Source organism: Perissodus microlepis, chromosome 11 (genome assembly GCF_051167445.1).
Source record: "Perissodus microlepis isolate ML-2025 ecotype Zambia chromosome 11, ASM5116744v1, whole genome shotgun sequence".
NCBI classification, from domain to species: domain Eukaryota; kingdom Metazoa; phylum Chordata; class Actinopteri; order Cichliformes; family Cichlidae; genus Perissodus; species Perissodus microlepis.
Window position 1 is genome coordinate 32,406,806 of NC_140471.1, and position 22,441 is coordinate 32,429,246.

Below are 22,441 nucleotides of genomic sequence, written 5' to 3' on the forward strand. Positions count from 1 at the left end.
TTTATCCACAAATGTTAGTTTTTCATGTTTTTACTGTAATCAAAGGACAGTTTGTGAACTTTCTTTTTTTTTTTTACTTAATTTTTGCATTTTTATTTTTCTGTTTGTTTCTCATTAAACCCCTATATCTGGAACATAAATTATTTTATTTATTTATTTTTTATCATTTATTGATTTATTTAACCCAGAATTGATTTTTACTGGCTTGAATACAGTCAATGAATATACATCGACTGTATCAAGGTGTTTGGATCACTAGTTAGAAAGGGGTTGGTAAAGTCGTTGATTAAACTTCATTCCCACTTCATTTTAATGTTTTAAGCCCTAAAAACAAACAAATCTTCAGATTTTTATGGCTTTTAAGTTGTTTATCTTTTTAGCTTGTAAAGCTAATATTGGCCAACATCATTAACATAGTTTTTATTATCATATCTGACTTTAAGGTGTTTCTTTGTAAAAGATATATTGTTATAAAGACTTTTATGGGCATATCTATAAAAAACATGGGCTGACATGAGCAACATTGTGCTTACTCAGGATGTGAGTGCGACATAACAAATGGCTTAGATGCACTTGACAGCTCATGCTGAACATTTTTGTGGAATGTGCTGGAAATAGAAGTTAAAAAAACAAATAGTATGTTTTAGATTCTAAAAAATAAATAGTTGGAGAGAAGTGAGTACATTGTAATCTTGGATCAATGGAGCTGTCATATACTGATTAGAAGTAAAAATATGTTGTCTTAAGGCTGGATGAGCACATGACATTTAAAGAAACTGTCAGTTTTCTAGTCCAATCACTGGTTAGAGCATTGGGCTCTGCAGTGAATAAAGGCAAGTGTGTGCAAAGGGAAGCGTCGAATGCTTCAGAGCAGAATTATCGAGATCAGAGACTTACTTAAAAGATACCGGGACATTGCACATTGACATCTCTGGGGTCATGAGTTAAAATTGGTATTTTATTCAAGCAGCTTGTCATTCATTCTCCAGAACAGATTACTTTGTGATACTGAGGAGATTAGAAGCAATTTATCACCTGCATATAGATATAAAGAAAAATTGTGAAGCAAAAAGAAGAGTTTCATTATAGAACCTCATCCATTTGTTTTCTTCTGGTTATCCACGTCAAGGTCACGGGGGGGTAGGCTATCTCAGCTGTCACAGATTGAAAATGTCATGTCAAGTGCAATTTTAACAAAAGACAAAGATCCCTGTGTGCAAACTTATGTTCAGGAACCATTAGCCCAAAAGACACACAATATCTGAGGAGGAGAGGCATTTTTTATTTGTTGCGTGTACTAAGTAAAATTGAAACGGACAGTAATTTTTGGATTGCTGTGTCTGATGACAAAAGGGGTGGACTTTTTAGAAAAATGTCCTCCATCTGTGCTGCCCAAAAATTTCTAATTTTGCAAAATAAATGTTTGATCACTACCATACTTTTAAAGTCTTACAAAGGAAGTAGGTTTGGGCACTCCTGTGTATTGGCCTGCACAATATGCGGAAAAGCTGACACTTGTGATAACATAGTCGAGTATAACAGGACCTATACAGAGCCCAAACACTGAAAAATGCAAAGGAGGTTGTTATACAAAATACAATAACATATTTTAAGCTTGTTCATATTTAATAGCAATGTGCTTTTTTGTTTTGCATGTTCATATTACAGTGATGATGAAGCATGATTTCATGGTCAATACAAGAATGCATTACACAAAAAAGACAAAAAACAAAGGCAGGATTAAGAGTAGTTCAAAAGTGCTGCTGCAAGTAGCTGTTATTGATGAATAAACATCATATAAAGACAAAAAAGACCCCAAAAGATCAGCATATATCCTTTTTCCTTTGAAGCAGCACCGCAGGTCTTCTGTGGGTTTAGACTGTCTTTGTCTTCTTTCTCTTCGTGTAATTCCAGATTAACTCTCTGATGGTGACATCATGGTTAGGTGGTGGCAGCAGACATACCTGTTGCAAGACTCTGGATGTATGTGCATGGTTGTTTAATGAGACCCTTCCCTGATACTGTGTGAAGAATACAAATTCAAACAACAGCACAGACCCCTTTATACTGGACTCTTTATTTAGACTTTCTCTTTTCATACGGCACAGTCAGCAACACCAGTGTTTATTTTACTGCCAATTGCTATCCAGCAATCCTATGTTATTCTAAGTTGGTTATTCTGCAGCCACTCTGCATCCGTCTATGAATTTCACTTTTATTTGTGCAGGCACACTGTGTGTAAGGCTTTCAGTTCAGATTCATTTATATGGTGCCAATATAAGTGCCAAAATGTTGCCCCAAGGCCCACATTCGGATGTAATGGTTATTTTTGACCAAAGCGGATTATTTTCAATACATTTAAATGTTCAGATTTAAAAATTAAATAAATAAAAATAGGTTGTGTACATTTTCCTTGTTTGAAATAGTGACCAGATAACATTTAATGATGTGTGCACTATATCTGAAAAGTTGGAAATGGCATATTTTTCTCAAATCACTCAGCCTCATTGTGCTCAGACTTGATTAGATTTGTACCTGTAAAACAGCTGCTGTGGCTGTGTGAGTCATAATCGTGCCTTTTCATTAGTGTAATTGTTTTTTCAGCACAAATCACTGTTACCTGTCTGGTCAGGCAGATCTTTTCTATTATTTTCACAACACAATGAATTTTTCCTAAATTTCCAGGAAAATAATGTAAACCATCCATAGCATCCAAAGCAGTACGTATCATAAAGGCTGTTTTGCTTTTCACAGTTCTGCCTAGCTACACTGCATCGCTTCAGTTGTATTTTATCATGTTTACGCCTGTACAACGAGACAGCTGGTGCAGCACTTATTGCTCCTTTTGATCAACCTCAGAGAAACGATAGAACGTCCGTGGAAGACTTAAAAATCATCTAGCATGCTTGTCTTTCTGTTGGAAAGTCATGAAGTTTTCCAGATGCAGAGTTGGTTTTCATTCATGATGACATGTCATGCAGGACAAAACCGTTAGCTGTCAAGTGGGACATGCTTTTTATTTCCAATGCAATACCTCATCCAGATGTGGCCTTAACTGGGCTGATACTGTGTGGGCAGAACACAGCATTACTGTGCTGTAAATGAGTTTATTCTATTCAGACTCTGACCTGGTGCTTTGCAAGATGTTGCTGTGTTAATGAATATTATTGTAGCAATTATATGTATGTACTTATTTTATTTATTCTAGGTGGAAAACCCACAAATGGAGGAAGTGCCAGCTGGTCACCTGGTTTCTCAGACAGGACACTCCGGGTGCACAAGAGACCTGTGGACCAGGGCTTCAAACACGAGGTATAGAAACAAATCTCTCCGTCCCCTGTTTCCCCCTGCATCGTCCCTGAGCCATTCCTAATCACCCTAAATTTAATTTTTGCTCATTGCGGAGCATCTGGAGCCCAGCCATGAAGCAGCAGATGGATGTGCCAAGGTTTGGAGAATAGGCCAATTTAGTTAGAGTACACATCAAATCCTCCCACTCACACAACGTGGCCCAAACTGAAGATGACACTCCTATGAACATCAACAGTAAAAGATATTTTTCTTCTTTTTACTTTTTTCCTCCAGTTGTTTTTATTTTATTTTTTTATTTATTTGTAATCCTCTAGAGTTTGGGAAGGAAATGTGCTCACACCTTATCATCCTCCTCTTGAGACTTGTTTGACAGCTTGGCTTGTTTCACTGCTGGCTTTTTTTTCCCACCTCGGGCTCTTGTCATGCAATTTTAATCGAATATCTCTTGCTCAAATTTAGAAGAAGATGCTGCATCGTGCCTATAGCACACAACAGCCCAGACCCCTGTTCATATCGACTTCACGCACAAGTGACAAGTACTTTAAAAGAGTTGTGGCTCTCTCTCTTTAAAAGCATATTTCCTCTCGCCATTTTATAGAGAATGGGTACACTATAGAGTCCTAGGAGGCTTTCATAAAAATCCAATTTCAGGGGGGTCACGCAGAATGATCAATTTCATTTCCAGCTCCTATGGAAAGCCATTATTAGTGCTTATTTTTCTGTCTCGCCTTTGCTAGCTTGCATTAATGGACAGAAGAATTGGTTCATGAAAATGCTTTAAGGTCCATTGTAGACCTTATTTTTCCAGATTCTGTGCAGCTTCTCTGTGACTTGATGCCATGTGACACTTGAAGTTCAGACTCTCCTGCACTGGTTTTCACACTTCTGTCATTTCCAAATGGCAGAAATCATTTTGTCATCGACTCAGACCAAATGAGACACGCTGTCCTTTCTGGTCCGTGTTTCCTGACAGCGTATTGTGTTGTTTACCTGGAAAGAGGCTTTCCTTAGAGGGTGGAAAAACCCTATAGTGGCATTATTAAACACACAGAACAGAGGGCTTGTGCTGTTCTCTTTCTCTTTCTTGAACACAGCCACTCTGTCACACACATACACACACACACAACAATATAAGACCTGACCTAACACACCAGCCGACGGAGGCTTTCCAAACCAATAGCGGTGCCCACGGGGGTTCAGCAAAATGTGCTTAGAGATTGATTTCTCTATGAAGGTACAGCCCTGCAGAATGTCTGCATCACAAGAAAATGAAATATTGCAGCAACACAAGTACTACCCTTTATTGAAAGAACAAAGGAAAGGATGATGCAGTCAAAGACAAATTGACTTCTGGGCTTTAAACCAATTGAGGGAGATATGCTTTTGTGTCTGCTCTTTTCTTAATTGTTATTAAACCCCCCTGAGAGCTAATCTGAATTGTAAAGTTCTGATCTATTTTTCATCCGCTCCCTTTAAATCTATATTTCAAGTCATCGTGCTCACGAGTGGGTTAAGAACTCCTAATTAAAGGGGTACTTCAGTGATTTCACATATCAAAGTCATTTCACTTGTCATAAGAACTACTTGGCCTGTCAGAGGTTGTAGGATGTGTTGTGTAGTTCTGAAAGAGCTTTATCTATAGCAATAGACATTTTGGCTGCTATATGTTATTTTTATACTTATATTCATATTCTTTTTTTCCCCTTTATTTTTTCTTACTAAGAAAATTTTTGTCTATGTTCTGCTACTGGAAACTAAATTTCCCGGAGGAACCTACCCGTGGGATTAATAAAGATCTATCAATCGATCTATCTATCTATCTAGCCAATTCACAGTGTTAGCGCACTAGCAATAATATCTGATTTAATTAGGTGATCATTTTTACAGATTTTATATTGACATGATGAAGAAAAATTTATAATGCAGAAAAAATAAATTGGGTATAGCTCTATAGTAGCTCTGACAGCACATGTAGCAGAGTAGCATCATAGCTGAACAGAAGGTAATTATTGGTCTTCCTGGCCCTTGTTGAGCAAAGGATTGGGACTGAGGAGTGAACAGCTCTCCAGACCCCTCAGTTCCTTTGTTCTTTGTGTGTGTGTGTGTGTGTGTGTGGGGGGGGGGGTTAGCTTATTTCATTTACTATTAAATTAGTTTAGAGGGGAAAGTCCTGGCTCCTATAGTCTATTGTGTACCGGGCCAAGACCCAAATGGTTTATTTATCTTTGTTTATAAGTAACATCATTTGTTGGTTAAGCAAATCTTCAATGTGACATCTTCTTTATGAATTGTAGCCTTAGAGTGATATTAAGTTTCATTTTGTTTTCTGGTTGTGGCCATAAATAGAAACCAAGCAGTGCCAGTGTTACTAACATGCTCTTGTGACTTACATAACTGAAAGGTTATTCAGGTGATTTAATGAACCCAATAGTGTTTACATATATAGAGAGAGTTTATAAATACATATAAATATATGTATTTATAAATCTATATAAATCCTATTAGCATAGTTAGTGATATCTGAAGTTTTCACTCCCTTAAATTTTTCTTGGCCGACAAAAATCTTTTATTAGTCAAGCTTTACCTCTATTAAATGACTTCTGCAAGTGCTAAATGTATAATATACTATATTGCCTTTTTAAAACGCAGCAATATCATGAGGCAAAAATATCACTTTTGCTGTCTAGTTTTTTAGAGAAATACTTGAGTATTTTAGTTTAAATCTATCAATTTATCTGTGCAGTAGAAATATAACATCAAACTACAGACAGCAGATATTTCTTTCCATAGGAAACCATATGTGCCTATAAGCCCTTCTGCAACTCAACTCACCTTAACTTTATATATTGTGTGCATAATGCACAAATAACTGGAACACTGGTTGTTAAATTATTGAACTATTAGAGTCAAGCTTTCTGACCTAAATACTGAGCAGGTTTGAGACTGGGAGGAGATACAAACCCAGCCTCAGGAAGTCACAAGCTAGTGTACTCCGAGTGTTGGTCCCAAGCCTCAATAAATGGGAGGAATGTGTCAGGAAAGGCGTAAAATCTGTATCAAATCAAAGATGCAGATCCGTGTGCCGTGGTAGGCTCTTGGGAAATAAGGGATTAGCTGAGAGTACCTTGCTGAACTTTTCCTTCCTGTAAAATTTTGACATTTAACGTAAGTGAGATTTCCGTGCTTCATTGCAGGGAAATTTACTGTAGTTGAATTGGAAGCAACCACACTATATGAAATATGAATGACCCTTGCATTTATATTTTTATTGTGCACAAATACAACATATAAGTGTGTTTCTCATTTTGGAATTGCTGAATGTAGAGCTAAATACTTTCATTGTTTTATATTTTACTACTTTTTAGGACATTTTGTTTTGTCTACAAAATCAAAATATGCTGTGGTGAAGTAAGATTCAGAGGAAGTCCTGCAAATGGAAAATGTATCAAAAAAGTAAAGTAAACTGTAACAGTAACAGTCATGAAAAATGGTATTTAGTCATCTCAACTTGAATGGTTTTTTTTACACTAGTGTTCCTATAAACATTCAATTTTTGATTACCTTTCAACAATGTCTTTAACTTTCCATTCATGTTACGACTTCCAATCAATCTGTTGAAACAATCAGTCATTAAATCACAATGTTTAATGTTCTAATGGGGTCTTCTGACCCGACTTCCTCTCATTCTTCCAGCCGTGTCCTGCCGCCAGCTGGACGGGACGCAGGCCGATATCAGTGAGTGTCTGAAATTTGCCAAGGCCATGCCTGCCATCACTCAGCGCTGTCAGCTCCCCTGCCAGGATGACTGCCAGCTGACCAACTGGTCCAAGTTCTCGTCTTGCACAGCTGACTGTGTGGGGGTCCGCACCAGAAAGAGGTCATTGATAGGTGAGGACAGAGCGGCATAGCACAAACAATGCACTGCTGTGAACCGTTTTCAGGCAGACTTATTTGCATTGGAGTTTAACATTTGAGGAGTGCAAGAAGATTTGAGCAGCGCTTCAACAGAGGAGTTTTAAAATGAAACACAAGGTAAAAAATCTGTGCGTTTAGTTTTTGACAGCTAAATGTTCTGGTGGAATTAAAGCAACAAGTCTAGGAGAAGACGTCTGCCTTTGTGATCAGTGTCAGTGTCACCAGGGGGTACGTCGTGCATCGCAGTCATGTGTAATAGTGTAAAGAATTAAGGTACCTCCACAACTGCGCACAGAGGTTACAAAGTCAACTCGAACTGTAAGAAAGTGGATTTGAGAAGCTTTTGTTATCCAGTGATGTGAATTTTAAGTACCTTTTGACCCATTCACCTATGTGTAAGAGAGCAGACTGATCATTAGTAAGTCAAAAGTCAGGTAATTACTCTTTTAGAGACATGCTTTAATTGTTTTTAGTTTTAAATCAGGAAGGAGAAAGTGTGGATTTGTGGTTTATCCACTATCCTGTGGTTTAAAAGCATTTCTATTAATATCATGACTGCCCACTACCTCCCTGTTCATTTCTTTTTAGCCTTAGTAAGTTTTTTTACCAAATCTAAAATAATTGTGGTTGGTGTAACATTTGGATCCCTGGGTGGAAGAAGCATTAATTTCTTCTGCCTGTTGGTCACTGTGATGTTTGTGGACAGTATCAACAACACAAAGCCGTGCGCCTGTCACAAGACAAATTTGAGAATCCACAGCTCGAAAATTTGATGGCAAAACACTGCAGGTAAAGCCTCGGATCATCAGAGGGACAGTCATCCACACATCATCTCCTTATTTACATTGGAAACAGCTACTAATGAGAGCTGCTGTAAGGAAAAGAGTATTTCTTTGCACAGTGATCTGTGATTAACGATGCTTGGCATGTGTGAGGATAAAAAATATCAAGCTGTTTCAGTAAGAGCCCACTCTGCTGGAAACTATTTGGCAAGCCTAATCTATCATCATGTATCCCACATGCATAGGGGCACAGCAGCTCCTGTGTTATCTAGTCTTTTTTTTTAGCGGGTAAACAAGACCTTGAAAGCAGCCTCAGTATCACGCTGAAATCCGTCAATGCCAGCAAACACATAGGTCTCTGGATTCTCTTAATCTATATCCTGCTCCACTCCGCAGGGAGAAGCAAGAAGAAAGACAAGTGCAAGAACACACAAATGTACCCTCTGAGTGAGACGCAGTACTGCCCCTGTGATAAGTACAACGCACAGCCAGTGGGGAACTGGTCAGACTGCATCCTGCCTGAGGGAGGCAGAGTGGAGAGCATCCTAGGAATGAAGGTGCAAGGAGACATCAAGGAATGTGGACAGGGCTACCGCTACCAGGCCATGGTGTGCTACGATCAGGACAACAGGCTGGTGGAGACGTCACGCTGCAACAGTCATGGTGGGTACGCTTGCATGGGCGTTTGTCAGTGTAGGAGTGTAGTCCCAGAGCTTGTTCCTTTTGTAAAGGAAAACCTCGAAAAATGTGCGGTACAGATTACATAGATAGTAGTTTGTTGGCATATCTCCTCATTAGCTGCTGGACAGTGTATTACACACTCACCAGGCAGACCTAAGAATTGGAGGATGTTCATTTTACATGTATCTCAGTATGTTTTTAGACATAAGCTACAACCCTTTCAAAATATTTGGATGAGTCCCAAATTTCACTTGGATCACGTCATGAATATCAGCGGAACTACTGAGGATAAAACTGGCTCTATAGTTGAACTGACATTTTTTAGGACGTCTTTATATATTTAAAAGTGGTTAGCAGTAGCACTAGGCTGATTAGATAAACTGCTTTTTTATAGTTGTAGCACCTTTGGGCAATGTTCATAAACTCAACCATATACTTTCATTTTACCACGTTGTTCATTTTCAGGTGTTTATTTTGTGAGTTTTGTCCTAAATCTCCTTTAAATGGGTATTTTTTAAAAGTCTGAACATTTGTATACTGTACCTGTAGCAGCGATGTGTGGCTGCACTGAAGACCTGTTTATTCCACAAAGTGTGCATTATAGTGGGTGGAAGTGCAGCATTAAATGGTTGTGTTCTACATGGCTTTAGTTATTTCATTTGCTTTAAAACCAGGGTAGAACTCATAAATTGGGGTTTTGGCTCAATGTATCTCTAACAGTAATGGTGACAAGCTGTGGGTGATGCTGTGCCAGACGGAGCCACGCCATCTACTCCCTCAACCGTGGTTAATTTCAGATGTGTGCACACAGGCCATGTCTCATAATTCCTGAAGATTTCCTCTGGCTAGTTTTATTGAAACTAATTTATAACAAAGACACTGTTTTCTGTGGGTTATCCAGCCATGCAGAGATGCTGTTTGTCAAAAGTGGTGCTGCTGTAGAATTAGACAACTTGACCACAACTACCATTTATGTCTACACAATGCAACAGAAACCTTTCTGGGATATTTTGTAGTTTTTTTAGGAGTTAAGTTCGGTTTAATACCATTTAAAATTTGGTGGCAGCTCTCAGAAATCTGGATTTCAGTCTTGAGTTGGAGCACAATGTGTAGAAAATCAGACTTTTCTCCCTTTTCTTGTACTTTACTTCTTGTTTTCAGGTGAGAAGTTTACTGTAGTGCACTGGAATGTAGCAGATGCAGGAATAACTTTGTTCTGTTAAATATTCATCTGAAGCAAAAGATTTTGTTTGTGCACATATGAAAACCCCTCCCATGGCTGCTAAAGATTCATTCTGAATACTGAATTTCACATAAGGAGGCCTTTTTCTGGCACTCCTGTCAGAATCAGTTGTCCCCTCATTGTAAGGTCTTATCTTAGATCCAAAATACTTCAAGCAAAGAATCCCAGCTCAGAAACTCGTTGTGAAATTGCTGTGGAATCGAATGCAGGAGATGTTCAAATGAATACATCAGTGTTGTGTATATATAAACATGGTTTTATTCTCCTTGTGTGAGTCACAGATTCAGATATGCGTCAGTTAATCTGAGTGCGGGTGTGACAAGAGCGCATCGTAAGGCTGGGGCTCTGTGTGTTTGTGTGCTTTTGTCAGATTCTGTGTATTTTTACACCTATGTGAATGTTTGTGAGTGCATACGTGTGCACCCATGCATTCATCTTTAAGCGTTGTTGAGCTAAGAAAAAAGGAATATTCCTTGAGGTGCACAGAAAAACAACAACACATTCATGAAGCTTGGCATTAGTGCATGTGAAGCTCAAAGAGATCATTAAATCTCTTTTATTCCCCTCATTCAGCCGTCTTCCTCTGTTCTCCTTGCAACTCCCTCTCCCAATTTCTCAGCCATTCTCTCCATCTTTACCATCATCACTTTTAATCTTGATGGAGGAGGAGACGTGGTCCTTCCACGACTCCGCAGCTGACACAATGCCCCCGGCTATGATGTCGATCAGGCAAACTGTGCTCCCTTTATCTCTTTATTACACAGGCATCACCAGAAAAAAGGGGGTTATCATTAAATGTGGACGTTATTTCAAGCTTTGTGGTTCTGCACACTTTTCAGATTGTCTTATTCCTCTGTGAAAATAATTTTGCATAAGAGAAGATAACACTCACTCTGCTTTAGCACCACTTGTTTTCAATAAGCTGTTATTCTGAGGTTTTGACACAGGCACAGCAAGCAACCCTGTAAGGATTATATATATATTATATCTTATTATATAGGCTTATTTTTTTTTAGCCAATTAAAAAGTCAACCTTGACAGCAGGGATGGAGCAATCAGCAGCAAAAGAAACATCCAAATGAAAGATTCATGATTCTCGTAGTGTTCAGCAATAATCCAGTCAACCACAAAAGGAGTTCTCTAATAAACAGAGGACACAATTGGCAGGTGAATTGTTGGGAATCTTGGATGAGCAGTTCTCATCCTTTGGCTTGTTTCATTGCATCGGTGTTTCCCGTCGACTGACTCCTTTGATCTTCTCTTTGGAGGTCGGAGATTCATCTTTTATCTGAGGGGGTCAAAAGTTAAACCACTCACTCTGCTTATTTGTTCTGTTGGAAACTTTTCATCTTTTCAATTGCTGTAGGCATTTGTTTTTTCTTGCATTTTTTTCCACAACCGTTCATCTGATCTTCGCCATACCTGGCAGATATGTTGTTGATGACCTGAATAAATGCAGCTTCAAGTCATTTAAATGACCAATTCTCACACTTGAAGCACACATGTGATGAAAGAGGGAGAAAATGAATAACACAGCCATAAATAACAGCAAAAGTCAGTGAGAGTGAACACTATATTAAGGCCTCAGTCACGCAGACTTAGAGACCAGTTGGCACCACCTGGAAACCACAGGTTGCTAGGGTAAAATGTTGGCGAGTGTTTGCTTAATGTTTCTAGGTGAAATATATCACAAAGGGGATGCTGCACCGAAATCCTGACCACTTTGGTTGCTATGAGATTTTGATATTTCAGGTGGCTCTTGTGCCTTACCACCGCAACCAACACAGAAAAGACACTTTTCACTGCAGCTCACCAAGCAGTTGATGAATATTGGCAGACAAGTTGACATCTTCCAGGCAAACTACACACAACCACAGCAATCTGCTAGGAAAGAGTAATTGCATGGAGCATCCTGGTGCAGCTCCGTACGCTTCTTTGCAAGCAACTGCCGGCAACCTCTAGCAACCTCTACCAGCCACTCACCAACCAGTTGGGGAATGCAGAACTGTGATTTTTAAGGGGCTCGCTGACTGATCCTTAGGCCTGTGTGACAGGGCCTCAAAATGGCTTTCTCATGCACCAACATAACTTACTGGTTTTGGCGAGTCTACCCCAGGCCATTTCCTGCACGTCCTTTCCTCATCTCTCCTGTCCACTCTTATGTCCTGTCAAGAAATCGACCATTCCTGTTTTAGAATTTCAGCCACCACTCATGTCTTTAAACTCTTCACTTTGATGGAAATTATTGCAAACAGTGTTTGTGTGTATGAATTTCTCATTTTCTCAACAGCAGATCATCTGTTTGGTGTAACTTAAACAAAACAAAAAAAAAACAACAGCCTTCTCAAACCATACACACAAAGCTGTGTAGGTAAGTAACATTAAACTATGCCAAAGATGATGACACAGAAGGGGAAAATCTCTCATCTCTGATGTGCTCAGCGCTACTCTTTTTTCTTATCTCTGCTGCTATCAACAACCCATGATGCTTTGACCTTCACTGTGACTTAATATTACAGGGTGGCTCAGGGAGCCTTAACCTCATAATATTACGGGATGGCTCATGGGGCCTTGGCCTCATCATATTACAGGATGGCTCAGCACTGTAGCACTGTGGTAAAGGGGGAGGGGATGCAATCATTGGGGGAAGTCATAAAGGCAAAACCTTCTCCTGAAGGTTTGAGGACAAAGGTCAATGTTTGATCATTTTAGTAAAAAACATCAGCGAGTCCTTCTGGCCTAATGGCCACTGCTGTTGTTCCCCTCTGTGCCCCAACCTGAGCCTAAAGCGTATACAGTTGTTTTTCAGAGCATCTAGGGATTAGGCTGTCTCTATTACCTTGAGGAGGATTGTGGAGCAGAGGGGCATAACAGGCAATAATGTTGGGTGGTCCCTAGAGCCAAAACGTGCATCTAAAGTCTCGCAGGACAGCCATCAGGGAGATGAAATTTGGTTTCAAATGCCTAGCTGATGAATAACCTGGACTTTATTCCTGACCAGATGGACAAAATAAGTGTTGCAAACAGAAAATCATCTTTTGATAAAGTCTCGTTATTATCCGTTGTGTTCACTTTAGCCCAGCAGTATTTAACTTAATGTGTCTTTCTATCTGTGCTATATTTACAATAGAACAGTTTCCTCTTTTTGTTGTTTTCATTGCAATTGATTATTATAATATTTGTCAAAACAACCAAAAAAGTTGTTAAATCTACAAAAAAGTTTCATTAACTTTGCAGTTGTTAGCACACCCTGGGAGGGTGTGCACTGGTGCAAAAGCTACTGCTGTGACTCATTAAAAAGGCACAGTAAAAATTTAGCAAAGGAAACATGTGGACTCTGTTACTCTTGTGGCTGTCCTCATTGCATATGTATGTGCCGCAGTTTTCCTTTCACACTGCAGAATTTGGAGAGGAGAATGTTTAAATGTTTTAATGAATCTTTTACTTACACAATGAGAAGAAAACCGATATCCTACCTCGTCCACACTTACAACGAATGTGATAGCTGTTATTAGAATAAGCTTGGGGGACAGTTCACAGCCGTGAGCTGGGTGCTAAAGCATTCCCGTCCCAAAACATAACACAACAGGGTGGAGTTTAACCTAGAGCAATGCAGGTGGCGTTTATAAAATGCATGACAACTATGGATGTATGTGTCACCTGTCACTTATTCAGGATTTTGCAGAAGCTTTAAATTTATTGACTGTCCTTTTTGTTGTCACAGCTGGCTGTTTGTCAGATTCTTCCCTCTGACTGTAGTAAATGCTTTCAGCATCACACTATATGCAGGAAAAGTAAGATCAATGTGCATATTTGCCCACATGGCACAGCTGCGTTAACTTTATTAACATATAAAAGCTATGCTTATACTATATTATCTTTTTTAGGTTAAATGTAACACACTATGCATGTGTGAAGTATTCCCACCCACGTCACTTCTGCTCATTTGTGCTGTTCTTGGTTGATTGTGTTGGCAATTATCGAAACAAAGACTGCATCTGTTTAAAAGAACAAGTGTGTTGCTGTTAAACCACTTTCCACTCACATCTGCACCTTTTTATAATTGTGTCAACGCTCTAATTAGCCCTTTCAGTAAATCTAGACATATATGGTTGTCTTCTAATTGAGCCTCTACATATACTTTTTAATTTAGCATTTGTCATTTGAGAACAGACCAATGTGAAAACAACTTTAGTGGGACTCTGAAGCTTTAAGAATAGAATAGAATAGAATGCCTTTATTGTCACTATATACATGTACAATGGGATACAGAGCACCTCTATATACACTATATACATATGAACAGTATTCAAAAATATAAAATGTACAAATAGACAAATCAGAAAAATAAATAAATAGTGTTATATATTTACAGTGTGGGTTATTGCATGTAAATTAAGTATTGCACAGTGATGATAGTAGTTGTGCATAGAGGGAAGTCCTTGGATTGGGGGGGGTGGAGCTGTGTTGTCAGTTCCATTCTGCGCATCTGTAATTTGCTAACATCCACCTACCTATCCAGATAAGTAAAAAAAAAAAAAAACAGTCAGGTGGTTATATATGCAAAATGCCACTAGACTCAGGACCAGATGAAGACACTAATCTCAGAAGGCATTGTGAAATTTGAGACCTTACAAAATAACGAGACATGCTCTCAGCAAAATAATCTCTTGAACTGGCAAAGTACAGTTTAATGTCATTTTAATTTAATTGTTACATTCTTGCAGGCTACAAAATAATTTTTATCTTTCCACAAAGCTTGACTAATCTTTTAGATAGTTTGGTGCATATACAAATTATTATAAGGAGATTTAAGCATATGATTAGTAAGACCGTATCATTTGGTTTTTACCAGCTAAGGAAGCTTTCTACAGCTCCGGCTGCTTTGGAGACTGCAGTGAGAGCATGTGTCTGGCTGTACCTAAGTTGACTTGCAAAGGCAGCAGGAGTGATCTCCTTCCTGGCCTCAGCCCAAAGGCTTCGCAGAGGAGACAAGACACCTAACAAGTTTATATCAGTTGAATTACAAGTGAACTGCAGGCACAGGTGCTGTGGCTTTTATACAGGGTGAACCTCCAAGTGATAGTGTGAGTGATTTTAGAATGACCTGACTAGACTGAAGTGGAGGTCGAAGGTAATGGAGCTGTTTTAGAGGCCAGGCTTTACTCAGCAAGGTGTGGATGTAGAGATGCTGATCTGGGCTCAGAGACACCAAAGGGAAAGGAGGTCTGTGTGTGTGTGTGTGTGTGTGTGTGTGTGTGTGTGTGTGTGTACAGGTATTACTCATGTTGTGGGGACCTAAATCTGTTTGCACGGTCGCATATGGAGACTAAAAGCAAGTTCCTGTTACATAAATCATTAAATTTTTAGGAAAGATGTGCGTTAGTGTTTGGGTAAGGCTAAGTGCAGATTATGCAAGTAATAGTTATGGTTAAGTTTAGAGATGGGCTTTATTAAACAAATGCAGCTCCATGGAGACACGACTGTGTGTATGTGTATGGACGAGATCACTGTGTATTTACCGTAGTTGTTGCCAAAGTGCTGCCAGAACTCTAGCTCTGACTGGATTAAAAAGACTTTTATTTTCTAATCTTATTAGCTTTAAGAAAACGTACTGCTCTGTTCTGGTCCAGCAGACTGGGTGGCACGATCACCCTTCAATTGTCCTCTCCAGTTGAGCCAAGTTTAAAACCCCATGATTAAAGTCTAACAATCCATTTGGCTACTGCCTGTGGCGGCACTGGTCTGGATGTTCCTTAGCTGTTTTAAGCAATACTAAGTCTGTATTTATGCCAGCATTTGCATCGCATCAAAAACCAAATAATGCCATACCCAGATTTCTCCCGTCCACACAAGCTTTGTTTCAGGTCCATTTTTAGCACTTGCAGCTAATTATTTGATAAAATGTTTCTAGCATGCACCACTGGAAATATAACCTCATAAATCCTACAATATTTATCAATCAACACATCACTTTGTGGCAAAAAAAATCATATTAATTCAACTTAATTTTATTCCAGATTGTTCTCCTGGTGCTACTAGTGAGACCCACGCAACCATTCGAGAGCTTTCAATACATATTATTATACTGTAATCAATATCATATATTTATAACGATGCATTGAAGAGGACAAAACTGTTTTCCCTGAAAAAAGGGCATCCGTTCCCTTTTATTCCCTCTGTAATTTCTGCCTATGGTTGCACTGATATCACAGCAGTCTTTGAAGGTGTAGGCCAGTCAAATTTCAGAGGTGATGGTTGTGATTGTCCTTTTAACCATGGCTCTGCCCATCAGAGATAAACTTAAATGTAAACCTCTGCAGTGTTTTGGTGCCCTAAACATATAAATGTATTACTCAGACTAGGCTCAGTCTTCTTACCAGCACATGGTCACACCACCAGACCACTCTGCCTGAGCTGAGCTGTGTTAGCCTAAACTTTAGCTTGAGCTTTGAGACTGAGACATTGTTTGCTCAGTTGTTGGACCAATACAGAAAATCTGACAGAATGGAGAATTACTAACAGCACACAGATCCCACAGAGCTCAGTGGTCAGGTGTTGTTGTACCCGGCAGCTCAGTATGTCAGTGTGAAGCGCGAAGGGAACAGCAAGACTTTTCCCAGGTTAGAAAAAGTGAGAAAACGACTCCACTTGACAACATTGATTTGTGAGGAGTGACTGGCCTGTGTGGGATTCCTCTTGAATCGTGGGAAGTGTGTTCTCAGCAAGCCCATCATCAGCGTAGCACCACATGTCTTACTGAAAATAAAAGCAGCCTGGAGAAGCTCACGTTAGAAACAGGAAGCGCTTAAGCAGCCGGTGAGACAGTCCACTTTACCAGCTCATTCACCTCATTGATTTTCTTAATCAAAGGCTAAACTGATTTGCAGACCAGTGCTGTTGCATAAGCCTACAAAATGTACTTGATGCACTAAACAGACTGTTTCTGAGCAAGGAAAAAAGAAATCTGTAGAGAAAGTTTCAATACACAAAGCCAGGAGTGTAGAAATATTTCATCATATTTGACTGAAACTTGACCTCTGTGTAGAGGTCAAAACAGAGGAGATCACAACTGAGATGTAGAAAGATCCAAAAAAGCACCACCCTGCTGATGGTGTCAAGACTCTGTGAGTTGTGGGAAGATGGACTGAAATAACGAAGCGTCCTGCCAGGCCCTACTGTACCTCTGCTTTGGGAGATTTTTTTTTTCACTTGTCAGTAATAGAGCAAAAAATGAGGCCTTTGAATATGGACCCTGTTTTTATTCCACTTGGCTGAAAATCAATAAATGCATTTAGATTAGTTTGTAAAGTATTGGTTAATAGTTTACAGGGCTTTTACACCTTTTAAATAAAATTGAAATGTTAATGAAAATGAAATGGAACAAATGTGGCTTTGCACTAGATGAAGAAAACAACGGGTTCAACAACCAGGACGCTGGGTATTTTTCTCTAAAGCAGTCATTTCCAACCTGTGAGGCTTAGATCCTGCTGGTGGGAGGCAGAAAGAACAAAGGTTTTTATTTCAAAGCAAATTTCTTGTGAATCAATTTTCTGGTGAATGCTTTTTCCTCATGAAATAATTAGTAAGAGACGATACTGTGCGCTCCAATAATTTATTTGAAAATGCATGAAAAAGCAGCACAGCGGTGTTTTGGATTTTCTTCTGATGTCTGTAGCTAAGTCTCAGGTCACAGTGTTCATCCATTTAAGTTCACAGGTCACAAACCTTAGAGTAGAATCTGCGCTATAAAAAAACAACAAAAACGCCTGTTTTTCACCTCCTTTCAGGTTATATTGAAGAGGCGTGCATCATCCCCTGCCCTTCAGACTGTAAACTCAGTGAATGGTCCAACTGGTCACGCTGCAGCAAGTCCTGTGGGAGTGGAGTCAAAGTTCGCTCCAAATGGCTTCGGGAGAAGCCTTACAATGGAGGTCGGCCGTGTCCTAAACTGGACCACATCAACCAGGTACTGACAGCGAAACTAATCTACGCGCTAAGACATGCGAGCTGGTGGCTGAGCAGGAGATTAAAGTCAAAACTGAAGCTCTTTTCAGCTCACCATTGTTTAATATTTATGAGCTGAGCTACAATATATCTGTAGTTATTACAAGTATGCTGCACATTATACATATCCAGCACTAGAGAGAAAGAAATAAATTAATTATTTATGACAATAAACTTGAGTCTGCAGAGCTTTCTCTTACCTTCCACTCATTATTGCTGCAGTCATTTTTTTCTGAGCAGCGACACTGCAAAAAGCAACGGGTGCTATAAATGGATCCCATCCATATGGCCCCCAAATATGCCAGTTGATTCCTTAAGGTTCTATGATTTGCTCAAATGAAATGCTTTCCAGGCCTTAGAGTATCAGCAAGTTCACCTGGCAGTGTGTGTGAATCTGCTAAGTTCACACAGGTATTTATGCCACAGGCTTTTCTGATTATGAACTCTTGAATGTTGCATTAATCATAGGTTTTGCACTGTATGAACAGTTGACATCTGCTCATTAATCCATCTGTCTCCTTTTAATCCAACCCGATGCTCGCTGGATGTGACTCATTGCTACAGGCCCAGGTAAGAGCTGCTCTCCTCAGCTAATTGTAATGTACTCACAGTGTCACCAGTGTCAGTAGGTCACTGACAGATAAATGTACACACTCACAATGTCATGAATGTAGCTAAACAAGGTCCTATAGGAGACTTGAGTTTTATTTATGCAGACATTTCTCAGTGGCAAAGCTTCTCTGGGGGCAGAAATAATCTCGTTGGCTGAGTTAAACCTCAGAGAGCTGAGCTAAAGAATCACAGTGTATTAGGCAAACCTTAACTGACAAACTTGCATGGCTAAGATGAAATATTAAAAAATAAATATATTTGTAGAGGCGACTTTTTTCATTTTGACCACGAGGATCATATTTGTTAGCTAAGCAAGCCTCTGAGAGTTTGCCTGCAGCAAAAAAGTTTAGAAAAGAAACTGCAATCTGCTACATTTGATTTGCTGCTCTATCAACTTCAGAGTGTTTGTTATTTTTCTCAGGTGTATGAGGTGGTGCCGTGTCAGAGTGACTGCAAACAGTACGTATGGGTGGCCGAGCCGTGGAGTGTGTGGAAAGTCAGCAACGTGGATTTGAAAGAAAACTGTGGAGAAGGTGTCCAGACCAGAAGAGTCAGGTATTTGTCAGATTGCCTGCTATTGTGGCTTTGCTTATTTGTTTTCAGTGTTTACCAAAAAATTTTTATTGTAATTGAGCATGGCATTTATTCAGACAGGCCACAAAGTTAAGCTCAGCCTCAATCCTGGCAGATCAGCAGATATCAGCTGCAGCCAGCATTAACTGATGACTCAGCTGTTTGTGCTTCACAGCAAATCTCATACAGGGTTTTTTATTTAAGCCGCACTGGGGTGGCTACAGTTGCTATGCAAGCCACTTTGCAGCCCACAAACTTTCCAGCTCCTCCTTTCATTCTATGCCTGACTTATTCAGTGTGTTATATGTTGTCACTGATGCTCTGTTCCATATGAGGCTCTCATTACTTATGCAAAGCCTAATGCAGGGGTGTCCAACTCCAGTCCTCGAGAGCTACTGTCCTGCAGCTTTTAGATGCATCCCTACTCCAATATAGCTGAATCAAATGGTTGGATTACCTCTTCAGCATGCCATCAAGTTTGACAAAGGCCTGATAATAAGCCATTCATTTGATTCAAGTGTGTTGGAACAAAGATGCATCTAAAAGCTGCAAGACGGTAGCTCTCGAGGACTGGAGTTGGACATAATGATAGCATAGAGGCCCCACACAACCATAACACCTGTTAAAATCATTGCAGATTTAAAAAAAATCTTATTTTTACTGACTGAATTTTATTTTGTGTCTTTTAGAGTTGAAATAATTACAACTCCACTACAGTTTTAAAATGTGACAAATTTATGCTGCTCTTCTTAATACAGTTATTCAATAATTGGTGTTCCTATGGCACACCATTAAAGTACACAAACATATGCACATTTTCTGTTTTTGGAAAATCATTATCTGGTACTGATCAGCTGATGAAGTAGATTGAATTACTCAAAACAAAAACATCTTAAAAACAGAGGATTGAAACACACATACATGGGAGCAACTCTGCTTGAAAAGATATCAACATATACAGTCCTGATAATAACCAACCTGGCATCTTAGCATGATTGTTGGTGGTCCATTAAGCTGCTAGAGCGGCTAATGTACAGTCAGAGTGAGTAAAAATGCTAATGACCTCAGCTGAGTTGTCCCTCCTTAGAGCAGGTGAAATTAATACTGTAAATGGCCTACTGGGGTGTAACGAGCTGCAATTTAAATAAAATATTCTGACCGAGGTCGTTGAGGAAATCCAGGTTGTGGTTTAATTGAAAAAAACAATTTACTTTTTACTTATTGTAAAAAATGTTTTTGTTAAAACTTACAATAAAAGTTAAAATAAAGGTGAAACTAGACTTTTTTTTATAGACCTGACCTCACCTACTCTGGGGGATACACACTGCCGTGTGAGAAGCACATAGGTTGTCAGGTACTTCATGTACCTGCCAGCTCCCTGTCCAGTTAAAACACACTGTCTGACTATTTCTTTCTTTGCACCACAACAGCAGAATTGCTAAAACAAGGTCAAACTCTGGGTGTTTCTTGCCTGATCCCACAGGTGCATGCTCAACACAATTGACGGCCCGTCTGAGCCCGTCGAGGACTACCTGTGCGACCCGGAGGAGATGCCCTTGGGGGCCAGGGAAAGCCGGCTGCCCTGCCCTGAGGACTGTGTCCTCAGCGACTGGGGACCCTGGAGTCGCTGCACCCTGGTGAGAGCTGAACCCACATCAGAAAGCAGCAGCTCAGCTGTCTGGCACAGAGCGGATATGGCAGCGTCAGATTTCTGTGAAGTCCACTGATATGATTTTCTTGTTGGAAAAAATTTTCTGAGGTTCAGGAATTCAAAGCGTGGCTGCACTGTATCATTGTGAGCAGTGTGTGAATCTTTGTCAACAGGTTATTTCTCATCCACCAAGGAGGAATAAAAGAGATATATGAACTGGGAAGAAGGAGAAAAATGGCTTATATATCACCTATATTACACTGTACTCACTGTGCATTCAGCAGGGAGGGAACATGATTTATGATAAAGATTCAGGAGCATGTAGAGCCACACACACACACACACACACACCTGGATATATTTCAGCAGTAATGTAGCAGCAAACATAAAAGCTGAGGCTAAAAATATTGCAGCTAATTTGTGAACATGATTTGGCAGACAACCAAAAATAGTCTTACACAAGACCACGAATTCAGTTTGTAAAACATTACTTCACTGTAAAAAAGTTATGGTAAATTAAATATAACTGATATTGGTCTACAGCTGAGACAGTTTCCTATTCCATGGTGACTTCAGATTTGTAAAAAGACAGCGGCCCCTGCAATCAGCACACACCTACATGCTGCAGCACACACGCAATGTTCATTCTTTTTGCAAAAACTTCCAAAGGTGTCAGAACATCCTGTTCAACTCCTCCGCCCGACACCTCCGTTTGATGGTAAAAAGCCGCTTTAACTGCTCTGGTTTCACCCGCTGTTCTCACAGCAGCACCCTGGCCATTGTTAATCACACCCCATTCTCTCCCAAAGTGCTTGACGCACCATCTTCCCACAATTCCAGTCTCGACGTGGAGTACAGTGGCACCAGCAGGGCCTCTCACATGTTTTATTCATCATGCCAGCAATGGAGTTATTCAAAAGGCTGTCATTTTCTCCCCCAACTCTCTTCTCTGCGAGCAATGACCGTGTAGAGTCTGGTGATTTACCATTCCAGCAGAATATCTGTTTCAGCCCTCCTGTCAACTCCTGCTGGAACAAAAACATCGAATTCCACATTTTGGGAAAGAAAGAGTCTTATTTAAAGGCATTCCTCCAGGCGTAGGAAAGCCATCGGAGAACATCTTGACATTAACATTTTAAATGAAACGCGGCCCAATAACTTCATAAATAATTCTAACACATTTAGTGCCTTCAATCATCAAAACACATGAACACCATGGCTGCAGGAACGCTATGACTTTGTTCCGGGTCAAGGATATGCCTCCATTCACTTCTTATCACTCGCTACAATATGGCCTGTTTAATCATTTATGCATTCTAATGGCTCAGGTTTTTAATGGGAAGTCTCTGTTCCAGCCCTGTACCAGAAGTAACTATCGAGTGCGGACAGCATACACCATTCGACCCCCCAGCGTGGGAAGAGAGTGTCCAGACACGACCGAAAAGGAACCCTGCAGCCTTAACCTCAACTGTTTCAACTACTTCTACAACATCACAGGTAAAAGGAAATGTTGAAGAAGCCCAGGTTTATAGCCTAATCCACACTCATTGGTTGGTTTAAAATGGCACACTGAATCTCCCCAAAAAGGATGTACTGATATAAAAGTCAAAGGGCTTTTTTGCCAGTTATTAATAGAGAAACAATCATCAGCTAATAGCAGCTGTC

The 22,441-nt window shown here is 39.8% G+C and overlaps 1 protein-coding gene across 1 annotated transcript in view; it reads left to right on the top strand.

Moving 5' to 3' along the window:
- thsd7ab (thrombospondin, type I, domain containing 7Ab) overlaps positions 1 to 22,441 on the top strand; it is a 201,257-nt gene that overhangs the window by 129,674 nt on the left and 49,142 nt on the right. Inside the window, exons 12-19 of the mRNA XM_084944211.1 lie at positions 3,209 to 3,312; positions 7,006 to 7,200; positions 8,406 to 8,672; positions 17,724 to 17,902; positions 18,505 to 18,510; positions 18,974 to 19,107; positions 20,609 to 20,762; positions 22,132 to 22,273. Of these exons, the coding sequence (XP_084800337.1) occupies positions 3,209 to 3,312; positions 7,006 to 7,200; positions 8,406 to 8,672; positions 17,724 to 17,902; positions 18,505 to 18,510; positions 18,974 to 19,107; positions 20,609 to 20,762; positions 22,132 to 22,273 (1,181 nt within the window). The remainder of the gene's footprint in view (positions 1 to 3,208; positions 3,313 to 7,005; positions 7,201 to 8,405; positions 8,673 to 17,723; positions 17,903 to 18,504; positions 18,511 to 18,973; positions 19,108 to 20,608; positions 20,763 to 22,131; positions 22,274 to 22,441) is intronic.